At 45.6% G+C, this 14,434-nt stretch overlaps 1 protein-coding gene across 1 annotated transcript in view; it reads left to right on the top strand.

The window, feature by feature from the left end:
* RYR3 (ryanodine receptor 3) overlaps nucleotides 1-14,434 on the top strand; it is a 523,406-nt gene that overhangs the window by 469,088 nt on the left and 39,884 nt on the right. The window contains exons 70-77 of the mRNA XM_027569112.2: nucleotides 2,897-2,911; nucleotides 5,647-5,817; nucleotides 6,181-6,240; nucleotides 8,068-8,199; nucleotides 8,665-8,777; nucleotides 11,658-11,754; nucleotides 13,466-13,572; nucleotides 13,969-14,020. Coding sequence (XP_027424913.1) covers nucleotides 2,897-2,911; nucleotides 5,647-5,817; nucleotides 6,181-6,240; nucleotides 8,068-8,199; nucleotides 8,665-8,777; nucleotides 11,658-11,754; nucleotides 13,466-13,572; nucleotides 13,969-14,020 — 747 coding nt within the window. The remainder of the gene's footprint in view (nucleotides 1-2,896; nucleotides 2,912-5,646; nucleotides 5,818-6,180; nucleotides 6,241-8,067; nucleotides 8,200-8,664; nucleotides 8,778-11,657; nucleotides 11,755-13,465; nucleotides 13,573-13,968; nucleotides 14,021-14,434) is intronic.

The following is a 14,434-nucleotide window of genomic DNA, read 5'->3' as shown; positions in this document are numbered from 1 at the left end:
GCCGCTGGCTCTGGACTGAACCAGCTAGCATCCATTGTTACTGTCAGCGGATGGCAGCAAAGCAATGGAAATGACTCTGATGTAAGGATTTGGATCCCAGATGAGCAGAAATGGCAAAGACATCTCAGTGCACTGGTGATCAGTGGTTACTTAGGACCCTTAGGTTTACACTTGGAAAGAGATGAGGTGACAGGTGATGACATTTCAAAACTAACCTACTAACAAACTAACTGGAAATTCTGTTCATTCACATTGCTGAATGAGGAAAAGGGTATGTTTGTCTTGTCAGAGGAAAGTCATATTCAGAATCTGTGCATCTTTCCTATTGGTAAGGTCCATCTATAGGGGCAAACACTTTCATTTCATTCCCATTGACCTTGTATGCCAGTTTTTCCTGAGCTACATGAAAAACGGTCAACATTACAGTATAGTGAATGTGAGGACGGGCCCCAGATATTAAATAACATTTACCATGCTCCTCAGGGTAACAGATATTCCTATTGATCCTGTTGCCTCAGTTGAGACACAAAGTGTAGTAGTAAGTAGGACTAGAGACTGAAAGGAAGCTAAGTCCCACCCTTGGGCCCAGCCATTGACTAAATGTATGGCCTTGCATCATTTGTTTAACTCCTCTGGGCCCCAATTTACCAATCTGTAGAACGGGCTTGAGCTTACTACCTGACTCCTCCCAGCTCTATCAGGATGCTGTTTAAAAGTCAGTTTTAAACTGCATCTCTAGACTAGAGATAAATGCAGCACATTCTTTCAGATGGAGGCCCCTTTACCCTGCCTCCAGGAAACAGCAACTCATAGCCACTTCTGGTATTCTTTGGAGGTAGAACTACATATGAGAGAATGGGAAGGAGGTATTCTTACTCTGTTTAATCCCCATCGCCTTTTACTTCCTGAAATTAGATGCTCTCTCTACTCCCTAATCTGAATGGTCAGCTGTGCTTGCTTTTATCTCCACTCTGAACTGAATTCTGGTGTTGTATAAATGAAGTTGGCCTCAGTGCATATGGCAGTTGTTGCAAAGGCCTGTGTACTGGAATGCTGCATGCCTACACACACTGCACATGCCATTGCAGATGGAAAGGAGGAAGAAGCAAAATATACAATGGGCCACACTATTTATACTTGATTAACTGAAGATTGGTGCAAAGATGCATAATTCTTCTGGCAATGAAGACGGGTTTTTTTTTTTTTGAAAGCTCATTGTATATTTTCTTTATATAACACCAGTTTGCAAATGTATGTTAAGCTAAATGTAACTAAGCTGAGCAAGTGTTTTTGTTTTGTTTTGTTTTGTTTTTAAACTTGTTTTGTTTTCTGGAAAAATGGCAGCAGCTTCCTCGGAGGGGAATGGTAAGTTAGAACGTGTTTAGCCCAAGAAATGCCAGTCTCTTGACCAAGATGATGAGTAAAAACAGAGTTGTAAGGCAGGAAGTATTAGAGTGCCTCATTGTTGAAAGCCTCTCCATCCCATGAGTGTGATTTCAGTGTATTGACAAAGGACAGGGAAGAGTTTAGAGGGTATCTTTGAGATTGTCCAGGGTATTCAGACTTACATGTGGGAGTTTGCTTCTTACACCTATCTCCCCTGTTGCTCAGTCTCCTCTCTCTCATGCCCTCCACCACCCACCTCTTTCACTTTGTATTCCTCTAGCACTTGGGGAACTCCCATGCTCTCCCCTCCCCTCCTCTCTGTCTCTCTCGGTGTCTCCATCTCCCTCTTGGCCACCTCTTCTCCCCTCTTGCTCTTCTCTACTCTTCCTTCCCCCATCCTTCCCTTCTTTGCTTTCTCTCTCTGTTGCTTTCTCATTCTCAGACTGGCTTCTGGAAATTCATCTTTCCTCCTAATATCTAATGTTGGGTTGACTTGTCTTTCCTTCACTTACCCTGTTAGGTGGGGATAAGTACTCCATATGGTACAGGCTTGCCTGTTTTTAGAAGCCTCTCCCTGTGCTGTCTCAGTGCAACACACCACCCACCGTGTCCTTCTCAAATTTCCTTTCCCTTAAGGGTCTGTGTTTTGTCCTTATATTCACACATAAAATCATCTGTTTGATCATAAACTACTGGTGATAATGTGTAGGGGAGTTCTAGGAATTCATAAATTTCTCTTTGGAAAATAAAAAATTTCAGTAGATAAGAAAAGCACTTCCAGCATAACTAGCATTAGGGAAATGCATTGAGTTAACCGATCTTAGCAGTATGTGAAGAAAAAAAATATAGACCTCTATCGTGAAAGAGGCTGTGACCAAAGATATATTTGAAGGTCACAGCACAGGAAGGGAGATGCTCCATCCTTCGGGCTGTGGGGCAATCCTGAATTACCCTGGATATTCCTAGAGCACTTCTTTTTAGCAAACGTCTTTTTTGTGGAAGCACACATATTGCCCCTTAGCTCAGTTCTTCCTTCTCTTCTCGCAACCACAGATCTGCTGGAGGTGATAATGTGGTGGGTGGAAGGAAGAAAGAAAATTGGGGTCTTTGGTTACATGACAAATTACCTACAGCCCACTCAGGTGAAAGGTGGGAGGTTGGAGGGGAAAGGCTCTAGATCTGAAGGGTTTGTGTGCGTGGCCAGACCCAAAGCCCACCTGGGTCTGAGCAGCACACGCTGGGGAGGCTAGTCTTCAAGATGACCTTGCCTTGGGGGTGGATTGCTTGCTTTGGGTGTAAGTCCTTTTGACCAAATTAACTTCCATCCTAACCTCCCCCTCACTCTTCATGCCATGCTCTACTGGCTTCCAGAACTGTTGAGTTTCTGTTGTGTTGGCTGAGAAATGGGGGCTAAGAAGCTATGACTAACATGTGCTACCTTATGCCTTGGACCCCTGCTTTTACTGACTGACTCTTCTCCTTGTTTCTTTTCTTTTGTCTTCCCACACAGGCCATGCAAGTAAAGGTACAGGTCAAATGCATGACGTGTCTTTTCTGTCCTAGTATTAGAGATGCCAGGCTCTGGCCACCCTCTGCACTGTGATCACCATGGGGGTGGTACAGAATGGAACTTCCCACCTGGAGGTCCCCCAGGCCTGCTCCAGGGAAGATACCTGCCCGTCAATGAGTGAATGTAGGCCTACCCACCCTTGGAATGGGGAAGCCGGGGAAGCCAGCCAAGCCTCGCCCTAACCGAGGTCTCCTTGCTATCTCTGCTCCCTACCCCAGCTGCCCACTCTGCAGCCAGCACACTGACAGAGATAGGGGCACCAACAGGGCATGAGAGCCCAGGAGGCTCACTCCTCTGCTGTGCCATGCAGGCTCAGAATCCTATGTGCCGTCAGTGGCCCCAGTCCTTTCACACCGTACATCTCTACCTCTTGTGCAAGGCTCCCACAGTTCAAAGAGTTTTCCAAGGACTAACCTTCAGGATTTGAAATCAGATAACCATGTGTTTTTGCACAACATGTGCATATGGTGAAATAAACCCTGGGTTTATTTCCAGTAACCCATATAGATTATAACACGGAAATATTTCTCTCTATTCATTAATGTGCGTTTGCTGCCATTATCACAAACTCCCTGCCCTAAGATATGTGGCAGAGAAAGGGAGATGGTCAGGAACCAGGTCACTTGCAGCTCTGAGTTAGAAAAGGGAAATGAAACCATGTCCAGGTAGGCTTGGGTCTGGATGTTGACTCAGATGCTTACCTGCTGTGTGAACTTGGAAAAATCACTTACCTTCCCTGAGCATCATGTTCTCATTTCTATAACTGCCTTGTTTGTGTATCAGCGTTATTGGGAGGATTAGAAATTTTATTTAAGTAGGAGGCACATTGGAGTCACATTATATATGCAGCATTTGTAATAAGAGCAACTTGAGATTGGCCCAATAAAATAGAATGAGCAAAAATTATTTGAAGTGCATCAAGTCTACACAGTTACATTTTGCATATTTACTTGATTATATTCGGCAGCATGTTACTATTCACCTTTTACATTTATATGTACAGGACACCTCATAGTTTATGTACACAAAATCAAGTTCTATCCTTTATGGATGATTTTCAAGGGTAATGGAGACTGTAAATGAGTTTTGCCTTAGGTACAACCTTTAGAATTCTGTGCCTGATGGTAGAACACGTAAAGAACCTAGCAAGCGCTCAGTGAATGAGAGAGCTCTTCGAGGTGTTTGTGTGAACCAGCTTTCACTTTCCGCCGCATTCTAGAACACAAGAAGCTGCCTTCTGTTAGCTTCATTTCTTACCCCCTGCTCATATTTCTCCCCGCCCCCTCTGCCTGCTGTCCTGGGCCCGACCTGCTGTTTTGGAGCACCAGGCACAAGGTGCCCTGCAACCAGTAGAATTGTCTGGCGGTGACTGGCCAGCCTGGGTTTTGCTGGCAAGGAACTTCGCTGTGGTTGCTGTGATGTAACCTCCTGAAGGTACAGAAATCACAGCCATTTTAAGAGTGTCCGTTAATAATTATGAACCTCTTTCACGCTTTAAAAGTAACTTAAAGAGATCAGTCCCAAGGCAGTGTGGATTCTTACCCTCCTGTTCTCTCAGAAGACCAGTGCCCCGTAAGATGAATGCTGCTCCAGCTCAGGGCCCCAGGTCTTACGTGCCCGTTCCAGGAGAGGCGTCTGGCCTCCCCCCTGCTCCCAGAGCCCTAGGTCTGTATGTCAGCATAAACCGCAGCACTGCCCCCTCCTCCTGCAGACATTCCAGGGCCACCTCACGGAGCAAAGCTTCAGTGAGCGCCATTTCTCCTTCCCTCACAGTCCCCGACTTCATCCTCTGCTTCCGGCTACCCAGCAAGCCCCTCCCCCCCCCCCCCCCCCCCCCCCCCGCCGCCGGAGGCACAGCCCTGCAAGTGAGGTACCAGGTGGGCAGCATGCTCTTTCAGAGGCTAACCTCACAAAAATCCGGTCACAGCAGGGCTGTCTCCTGGAGCCTACCCACACGGCCGTGTGTGGCGGCCACTGAGGGCTCTCGGTTGGGTGGCTCAGCGCAGTGCCTTGAACTCCCTCAGAAACCTACTGCTCCACAGGGTGGCCCTTGCTGGGTAGTCTCTCCCCATGAGGGGTGAGGTGGCATAAACAGAAGAAGGGCGGCCTCTCGCAGACTTGGGGAGTTCTGTTTTCCTCGGTGCTCCTCCAAGCTTTCCCAGCCAGATCCCAAAGCAGCCCTACTCTGGGACTTCCCTTTTCCCGTGAGAATCTGCACTGCCTCGAGGCGGAGGTTTGAGTGGGACGTGGTGCTCCAAAACACGAGCTTCAGCCCTGACCGCAGAGCAGTTCTACGGGAGACGCTCTTCCACGTATTTACGGACACCCCAGCATCAGGCTTCTCCATGCTTTTCTAAGACCCTTTTATCCGTTATCGAATCATTCCTTTTGAAAAACGCCAGCTGGTTTGTTCACTTGGCCCAGAAACAAGCGAGCCAAGCCTGTAGGCGTCCGTGGTGTGTGTCCGCTTACGTGGTCCTGTGAGCATGCGCACAAGGAGAGGGCTCAGGAGCGGGGCGGGTCTTTGATGGCCACCCGGATGTCTTCAAGACGCTCCTTTCACTGTGCGGTGAAGTGTAGGAAGGCCCACCTGTACCGACAGGGCCACGAGGAGGCACGCTGCCTCCAAGGTGAGGCCGTTCCTTTCAGAATCACTGAGCCCCTCTGTTTATTTCAACCTCATTTCCTAGTCTGGAGGACAGGACCAGGAACGGAAGAAGACAAAGCGGAGGGGAGACTTGTATTCCATCCAGACCTCTCTCATTGTGGCTGCGCTCAAGAAAATGCTGCCCATTGGTTTGAATATGTGCACGCCAGGCGATCAGGAGCTAATCTCCCTGGCCAAATCTCGATACAGCTATGTAAGTCACGCGCCTGCTCTGGCTGAGAACGTAACACAGAACGTAATACAGGTGGTGGTGGTGGTGGTGATGGTGGTGGCTGCGGCTGCTCAGCTTCTGAAGGGTTCGTCCTCCTTCCCCGGGGCTTGGGGGATGGGATGGGGGTGGGGCCAATGAACAGAAACCAAGGTGCACACCCGCAACACAGCCCCATCTTTAAAGCTGGTTTGAGAGCCCTTTGGACAAGTCTGTCATTTTTCTTCTTTTGTTCTTATAATAAAGATCCCAGCAAAACTGTCCATTTGCTTGTCCATCCCTCCCTGCGCCCTACTTTACATTTCCATAGTGACCTCGAGAAATAAAATTTAACATCTCTTTCCACAGAGGGACACAGATGAAGAGGTGAAGGAACATCTGCGGAATAACCTGCACCTGCAGGAGAAGGTGATGTAGCAGGAAGACAGAACTCAGGCAGGCTTCCCTTTGGCTGTAGGGTGCCATCCTTCCATTTAGTTTACTAATGTTCTCTTTAATGTGTTCTAAAAACAGTCTCTGAGTACTGGTGTTTAATTGGTAGGGCTAGCTCTCTGCCTTTAATTTTCACTTTTGTTTGGGGGTGCGGGAAAGAGTTTTTGCCCTTAATTTTTGTTCTTTCCTTTGCTGTTGCAAAGAGGATGCAAAGAGGCATTGAATGAAGCATGTCTTCCCACCTACCAGTGTGTGAACATCCAGCCATAGCAGGGGGTTAGATTAGGTCTCAAATTTACTGACTGTGAGCCTTGTTAAACAGTGAAATGGACACCTGGGAGAGTTTTAGCACATCCTGATCTAGAGATTTGGAAACAAAGTAACTCAATTAGAGTTGGTATAAACCAAAACAAACAAATAAACTTTGATTTTAAAGTCTGTTTGAGATTTTTTTCCCAGGCCTGTGAATCTGAATGACTCTTTCCTCAGATATACTATGCCCTAAGATGGAGGATTAAGCTGACACAAACAGCCACTTCTTTCCATCCCGAACATAGGGGATAGTGGGGAAAATATACTACCAAAAAAAACAGTAAAAAGAAATCCCAAGTGCCAGAATAAAGACAGACACTCTTAATCACAGGAATGAGGAGACATTGATGCGATTGGGAAAACTCAGAGCTTTCTGAACCAGATATGTAACCTAGAGGCTGGGGTTTTTAATAACCTTAAAGGAAGAAAAGTGTGGGACCTAACTACCCATGCTGTGCACAGATGCAGAATAAGAAACTTACATAAAATTAACCTTAAACCAGTAAAACCTATAAATCTCCTGTAGAGACAACCATAAAACTACTTGGAGACTCTCCACCTCTTAGAATATGGTCTGACATGCCAATAAATAAAACTCCTCCTGAAGCCAAAGGGGGAAAAAAAAAGGCATGAAAGAAAATCCACTACCATTAGAGAGTCAGAAAATGCAACAAAGGGAAGAATTCAAGCCTAAGGAACTGCAGAAAGCAATTTAAAAATAAGTGTGGTTGAACTTAAAGAGCTAAACATAGCAGTAATATCTATAAAGCAAGACTTGGACATTATTATTTTTTATTTTTTTAAGTAATCTGTATATTGAACATGGGGCTCAAACTCACAACGCCAAGATCAAGAGGTGCATGCTTCAGCAACTGAGCCAGCCCCTGGACGTTATTTTTTTTTTTTTAAAGGAGAGTGGATATGGGATTGAAAAAAAGCCATATAGCAATTACAAAAATTAAAAGTATTCAGTGACATTAAAAATCCAATTAATAGGTTAAAAAAACAGGCTAGGCACAGCTGAAAAGAGAATTTAGGAATTGGAAGATTGCTTTCAGGAAATTAGAATGCAGTACAGAGAGAAAGGGATGGAAATATGACAAGAGTTAAGAGATGCAGGGTGCCTGGGTGGCTCAGTTGGTTGAGTGACTGCCTTCGGCTTGGGTCATGATCCTGGAGTCCCAGGATCAAGTCCTGCATCAGGCTCCCTGCTCAGCAGGGAGTCTGCTTCTCCCGCTGACCCTCTTCCCTCTCGTGCTATCTCTCATTCTCTCTCTCTCAAATAAATAAACAAAATCTTTAAAAAAAAAAGTTAAGAGATGCAGGCTAGAACAAGCAGTTCCTATATAGATCTACAATGTTTCAATGAAGGTAATAGAGAAAACGAGAAAGAAGCAATAATACAAGAGTCTTGATTCCTCTGGAACCATGTGAGGAGTAAAGACTTTTTCAGTACAAGATTGCTCACCTGGTGTGTGCTTTAATTTTCAGTCTGATGACCCAGCAGTAAAGTGGCAGCTGAACCTCTACAAAGATGTTTTAAAGAGTGAAGAACCTTTCAATCCAGAAAAGACTGTAGAGCGTGTTCAGAGAATTTCGGCAGCTGTCTTCCACCTGGAGCAGGTAAGGAGCATCTACCTGAGGACTGAGGAAGCAAGACCACCCTGGAGAATGTAAAGCTCCTCTCCACACTCTGCTCTTAGGAGTGTTCTCATAAGACCCAAAACAAGGAACAAGAATCATCCCAGCTCACCCCCAAATGTCATCTTGGTGCCTCATGGTAGCAGACTCCTCAATTCTTTCCCTTCCGAGTTTTTTACAAATTTTTTCCATTAGATCAAATGACCCATTCAAATCCCCTACCCAGTTGTAAAACTGCTCTTAGGTAATAAACGTCCAAAAGCAGTTTGGAGAAGGAAGACAACCTCAATCAGACCTCCACAAACCCAATCATTTGCTGCTGGGTACCTTCTGCTGACTGTAGTTGAGAAATCAAGATTCTTCAGGATTGAGAAGTATGGGCTATAGGCGACTACCTCCTGCCATGCAGTTAGCCTAGTGTGCACCTACCCATGTGGTTTTTCTCAGGTGGAACAGCCTTTGAGGTCCAAGAAGGCAGTCTGGCACAAACTGTTGTCAAAGCAGCGGAAACGGGCAGTGGTGGCCTGTTTCAGGATGGCCCCTCTCTACAACCTGCCCAGGCAAGTATTCTGTCCTTTTCTTCTGGCATGGGAGCCATTCTTCTGGCATGGGAGCCATTCTTCTGACATGGGAGCCATTCTTCTGTCATGGGAGCCATTCTTATGGCATGGGAGCCATTCTTCTGGCATGGGAGCCAGTGATGGGAATTAAGGTATCCTTCCACAATTGTGCTGTCTTCTGGCACGGACACTCATGATCCAAGGGGTAGAAATTGGAGTCCTCCATCCATGGCACCATTACAATATGCATATAGTATAATGGCCTACTAAGGGAATCCAGGTAAGCAGAAAAGCTGAAAACAGATGTGTTTCCCTAGGGCCCCATGCCTGCCTTAGCTCACCATTTTACACCTTAAAGTCAGCCCAGTGAGCATATGGAAGCTCTTAGTTTTCCTAAGATGGGGTTCTTTGTGAGGTTGTAAAGGAACACTGGAAAAAGAACTCTTTCTTAAATGGTTTACCCCAAATTCAATCAACAGATCAAACAGTATTTCTCTGCTGAGGTACTTGGATGGCCCCCCAGTTACTGTGTTTCCTCAGCAGGCACAGAAATGTAACTCGAGAATCCTTGAGGACAGTGTATTTACCTTCAATATGAAGAAAGGGCACTGACTAAAGATGTCCCAAGAGGCCAGGCACGTTGCCTTATCTGTGTGGTTAGTCTATACTCTGCAGTCAGAAATATGCAAAGGCTCTTCTGGAATGTGATGTATCAACATAGAGCAGAGTATCCATGCAAATTGGGCAAACACTGACCACTGAGACTTGACTCATTGTCATGGGTGATGTAGCAACACTCCCATCCTCAGAATGATTGCAGAGTCCACAGGGTCAAGCCTGTGATCAGTAAACAAAGCTGCAAATTGAATAAAAGCCTCTGCTTCATCAATTTGCAGATCAATATGAACCATCTTCACCTGGTCAGGAAAAATAAACTAAGAAAAGTATTTTCTGAATCCCATGTAAATAAATGTTTCCTTGGAATACGAGATAAAATTCTCTTCCTATGCTTGACAGTTGCTTTCATCAGGTTGTGCTTCCTGGCCATTGTCTGTCCAGAGTGCCCTTTCACCCTATCCTGAGCCAGTTGGCCAACTGAGCTTTCACATTAGGGTCTCTGAAGATAGTGAAGAATCATGACACTAACCTGCTTCTATAGGTCTCTTGAGAGAACAGACTAGTGTCTTTGGAAGAGAATGAGGTGCCACAAAATCAAGTAGAACTCATGAATAAAAGGCAGAAAAATTCAAATAGTCATGGCTATGAAGGCCACTGATGTCCCGGCCACAAAGTGAAATTCATAGCCTAGGAGAGAAAGCAAAAATGCACGGGATTTTTGTCTGTTTCCTAGAAGTGGTGAAACATCAAAAGGCATTCACTTTCCTCTCTGGCAGAGATTCGGGCCTAATGTGCTAATTGGACATCCGGAAGGCTTAGTCCTAAGCACGTCTCCAGGGCCAGGAAGGCAAAAATTACATCTCATGAAACAAGCATTATTTTCTAAATCTACTGAAAATGTTAGAACCATCCTCTCATATATTGGTTGCTCCTTCCGCAGTTATGTCCCTGGATGGGCAACAGTAAATCAAGGGACTCACTATGTCTTTGATGAAATGTGGCCAGTCTCGCCCCTAACCCATGCCTGGATCTCTCCCTAGCATGGAGGAGCATAGGTAGATTGTATAATAAAAACTAAGAAGCTGATGGTGAAGATCACTCCCTTCTCCACTTCATCATGATCTAAACTGCATCGAGTCCTCCATATTAAAGGGCTAAAGGGATTTATTTTATTATGTGCAAACTGTTTCTCTAATGTTAGTTTTTAAAAGACAACCTGTGTGCTTTTCTCCAGACACAAAATTAACAATTTCTTCCTGAGCACCTTTCAACGGGTTTGGCTGGAAAAGGTTAATGAAAAAACTCAGTATGACAGGCTTATACCCATTTTAATGGTAATGTAACCTGTGGAGAGATCTGCTCATTTTCTGCACATTCCTCTCTTAACCGTGATTTAGCATTCCCATAAAAACCCAAATTTGTACAATTTTTTGAAAGAACTCTGATTGGTCAGAATTTGAAGAAAGGTGGCAAGGGTTATGTTCTACTGGAAACCAAGCCAGGTCTGGATGACTCTGGTGTTGACCCGCATCTTACTTTTCTCTCCTTCCCTCATCACTACTGTCCTCACATTTGGTAATCAGCTAACTGCTATTCAATGCGAATAGCATCGGTGAGTCCTGGCTTACAGAGAGTGAGTGGCTCTTGAGAGTTAAGTCAGTGTTCCCAGGTGCCAGGGCCACTGCCGAAATCCATGAGGCACACAGAAGTTATGCTGTAAGCACAGCACGCCTGAGTCTTGCCTTCCTAAGTAAAAGCTGGAGTGCCTTGGAGGTGTAGTTCTTGGAGACCCTCTAAAGGACTCACACATTGCTGCTTTCAGTAGATCTGGGACTAAACCACTCACCGTCAGCATGACTTAGATGGGATTACCTGGGCAGATGATCGGCCAAAAGCGATAACCACATTGCCATATTAAGCAAATCCTTCAGGACTGTTTCTTGGCCCAGTGAATTCTTTCTCATTGGAGGAGAAATGCAATAAAGACCCCTTGTGATCAGGGTAAGATTACAGTTACCACCTGGTCTCCCAGTAGCCATTGTTAGTTCATTCAGAAGGTGTTCTAGACATTCGCAAACTGGCATGTAAGAGGGTTCTGGTTTGTTCGAAACAAATGCTTCTGGTGTACCGCTGGCTACTCTGACCAATCAGAGGACAAGAATTGTACAAAAGTCTGTCCTGCTTACTAACCGTTAACCTCCCAGACTAAAACAAGGTGTCCCACGGAACCCTCTTGACCTCACTCTCAACCCTTCCGCTCAGGCACCGCTCCATTAACCTCTTCCTCCATGGCTATCAGAGATTTTGGATAGAAACAGAGGAGTATTCCTTTGAAGAGAAACTAGTACAGGATTTGGCTGTAAGTACTGACTCAGCTGGAAGCAGATGTGGGTGTGAATGAATCTCACTTTTGTATTCGTGTGTGTGTGTGTGTGTGTGTGTGTGTGTGTGTTCTAACAGTTAAACATTCACAAAGAATCAGGCGTATCAATTTGGAAAGAACTAACTGTATAAGTTACCAGAGGAGGCCCTGCTAATGGCCGTAAGAGCCAGAGGATGAATTTCACTTGGAGGTGCTAGTACTGTTATCATCCTCATCATCATTATTAACAACTGATATTTCTTAGGATGCACAGCCATGCGATGGAAAGTCCATGCTAAGTTAAGTTTTGAGCACCATCGGTTGCAGGAGGCCCCCCCCCACCGCACCCAAGGCTCTGCATTTCTGGTCAGCAGCTCTGCTTTAGGGAAGCCACATCTGAACCCCCTTCCTGCATCTCACGTTTCTGTATCTGGCCCTTCAGAAAATTTGCTATGCCCTGTCTCTAACAGACTTCATGCTCTAAAATAACTTAAAACAACACGCAAGGGGGAAAAGCTTATTGCAGAAGCACCACAGAGCCTCATCATGGTAGAGACAGAAAATAAACCCTCCCCTCCGTTGGCCAGGCCATGGTTCTTTTTTGTTGTTCTTGTTTTTTCTTTTTTTTTTTTTTAAGTCCTTCTCCTTATTTTTCCCATTTATTTTTTCTCGTATCCCTTACTCTTTCTGTTAATCTTGCTCTGTGTGTCTCGTACTCGGTCTTTCTCCTGTTTCTTTCTCTTTCCTTATCTCCCTCTGTTTCTTTTCCTTCTCCCTGCTTTTTAACTTTTATTTTTTCCCTCTTTTTTGCTTTTAATCCTTTCTCTCCCTTTTTCCTCCCATTTGTCTTCATGCCCTTTGTCCTCTCCCTAAGTCCCATCAGTGAGAATGACAGTTCTTGGTGTTCCCAGTTCCTTGATAAGTGCGAAGTTGACAACAAGCGTCACTTTGGCCCTCCACTTCTGAACCGTTCACACAGCCTGTGGAGTTGTCCCCAATGTACTGAATATCATACACCCTGCCCGCTCTGCCACTACCTGAAACTCACTTTTACCTCCTGCACCGGACGCTATTTCCTTTTCTGTAAAAGGAGATTGAGAAAAGACTTAGTAAGAGGAGAAACTGCAAGGCTTGCAGCTCCAGGATGACATCTCTCAGGAACAAAAGGATTTTTAGAATCAGCAGTGGAGTTAGGAAAGAAATGGTTAGCTGGGTTGAGTCTAGGTTAGTATCAGACCCCAAATGGCCCCAGTGCTTTATAACCCTTGTCCCACCCACATTTCCAGCCCAGCTCTCCAAGAGAAATTTCAGGTGTTGGCTGAGAGATCGAGCCTCTCAGGGGACTGTCCAGAACTTCCCTCCTGAACTCGGGTGCCCAGGACTTGCATGAGAGTTCTGCTGATGGGGAGGTGGGGGGGGGTGGTGTCTGCAGCTCCTCCCCTGTGGTCAGGCTTTTGCTTTTCCTTTCATCTCATTTGAACCTAAAATTGCAGTGTTTCTTTGATTGGCTGAAAAAAATACGTATTTATGTCCCAAACCTTGCATCCTTGGGGCTTCTTGTCCTGAAATAAACATGACATAGCGGTTCTCTTTGTGCTTTTGTCGGATGCACTCTGTGCTTTGCGCTCTACCTTCTCTTTGTTCGTATGCATTTGCGTGGCGTGTGCTGAAATCCTTGCCTAAAACCTGTCTGCATTGGTTTGTGTAGAAATCCCCCAAGGTGGAAGAGGAGGAGGAAGAGGAGACAGAAAAGCAACCAGACCCACTTCATCAGATCATTCTCCATTTTAGCCGCAATGCTCTCACAGAGAGGAGGTCAGCCCCCAAGAGCTCCCTGTTTCTCCCAGGCACGGTTCTGCCAGCCCCACAGCTTTGTCTCACAGATGGCAGTGCCCGGAAAGGGGATGCCAGATTTGAGCAGTCCTCCTCATGTTGGCCGAGAAACATCTAGGCAAACTATATACGCCACAGCCCTCTTGTCGTAATGTCAGACGTGGAGGCTGAAGATTAGCCTGCAACAGTAGCCTTCCTCCCTGAATTCCATCAGCCAATGCTGATTCAGATTTTCGGAGTGGTTTCTAGGAATCCGGGTGGGGGAAGGGGTTTTCAAATTAATTCACTAGTACTTATAACTTAAGATCTCTGTGGCTCTTAGTTTTTTCTGCTGGGTCCAAAAAGTAGCCTGCTAAATATTTCCTCCATTCTTTCCAGCAAATTGGAAGACGACCCCTTGTACACGTCCTATTCCAGCATGATGGCTAAGGTACACCTGCGTTTCTGCCCATTGTCTCAGTCTGTCTGTCTTCCCTTTTACCTCTGCGGACACACGGAAACTGTCATTTTGAACAGCAGGCTGTAGGACTTGGTCATGACCTGGGCTGCAGGCACTGCACAGTTCGTATACCACAGGGGTGACATTAGCAAACCATCCCACCGTCCTCGTAAGGAAATCCTGAAGCTTTCCAGAAACAGTGGGTGCCAGTGACTCGTTCACCTGGCAGCTCCAGGCCAGCTACGTGGAGTTCAGGCTTACAGATTATCCTTACATTTCCAGTCCACGTTGAGAACACACCCAAAAATTCAAACATATCTGTAGGTGAAAGAAGTTCAGTACGTTTGGAAATAGGCTTTAGAAACTGGAACGAGATCCTAGTGCTCTGGCAGAGGCGAGTGATCT

The sequence above is a fragment of the Zalophus californianus genome, chromosome 6, assembly GCF_009762305.2.
Source record: "Zalophus californianus isolate mZalCal1 chromosome 6, mZalCal1.pri.v2, whole genome shotgun sequence".
NCBI lineage: Eukaryota > Metazoa > Chordata > Mammalia > Carnivora > Otariidae > Zalophus > Zalophus californianus.
The sequence above is the reverse complement of the archived record's forward strand: the minus strand, read 5'-3'. Positions and strand labels throughout refer to the sequence as shown.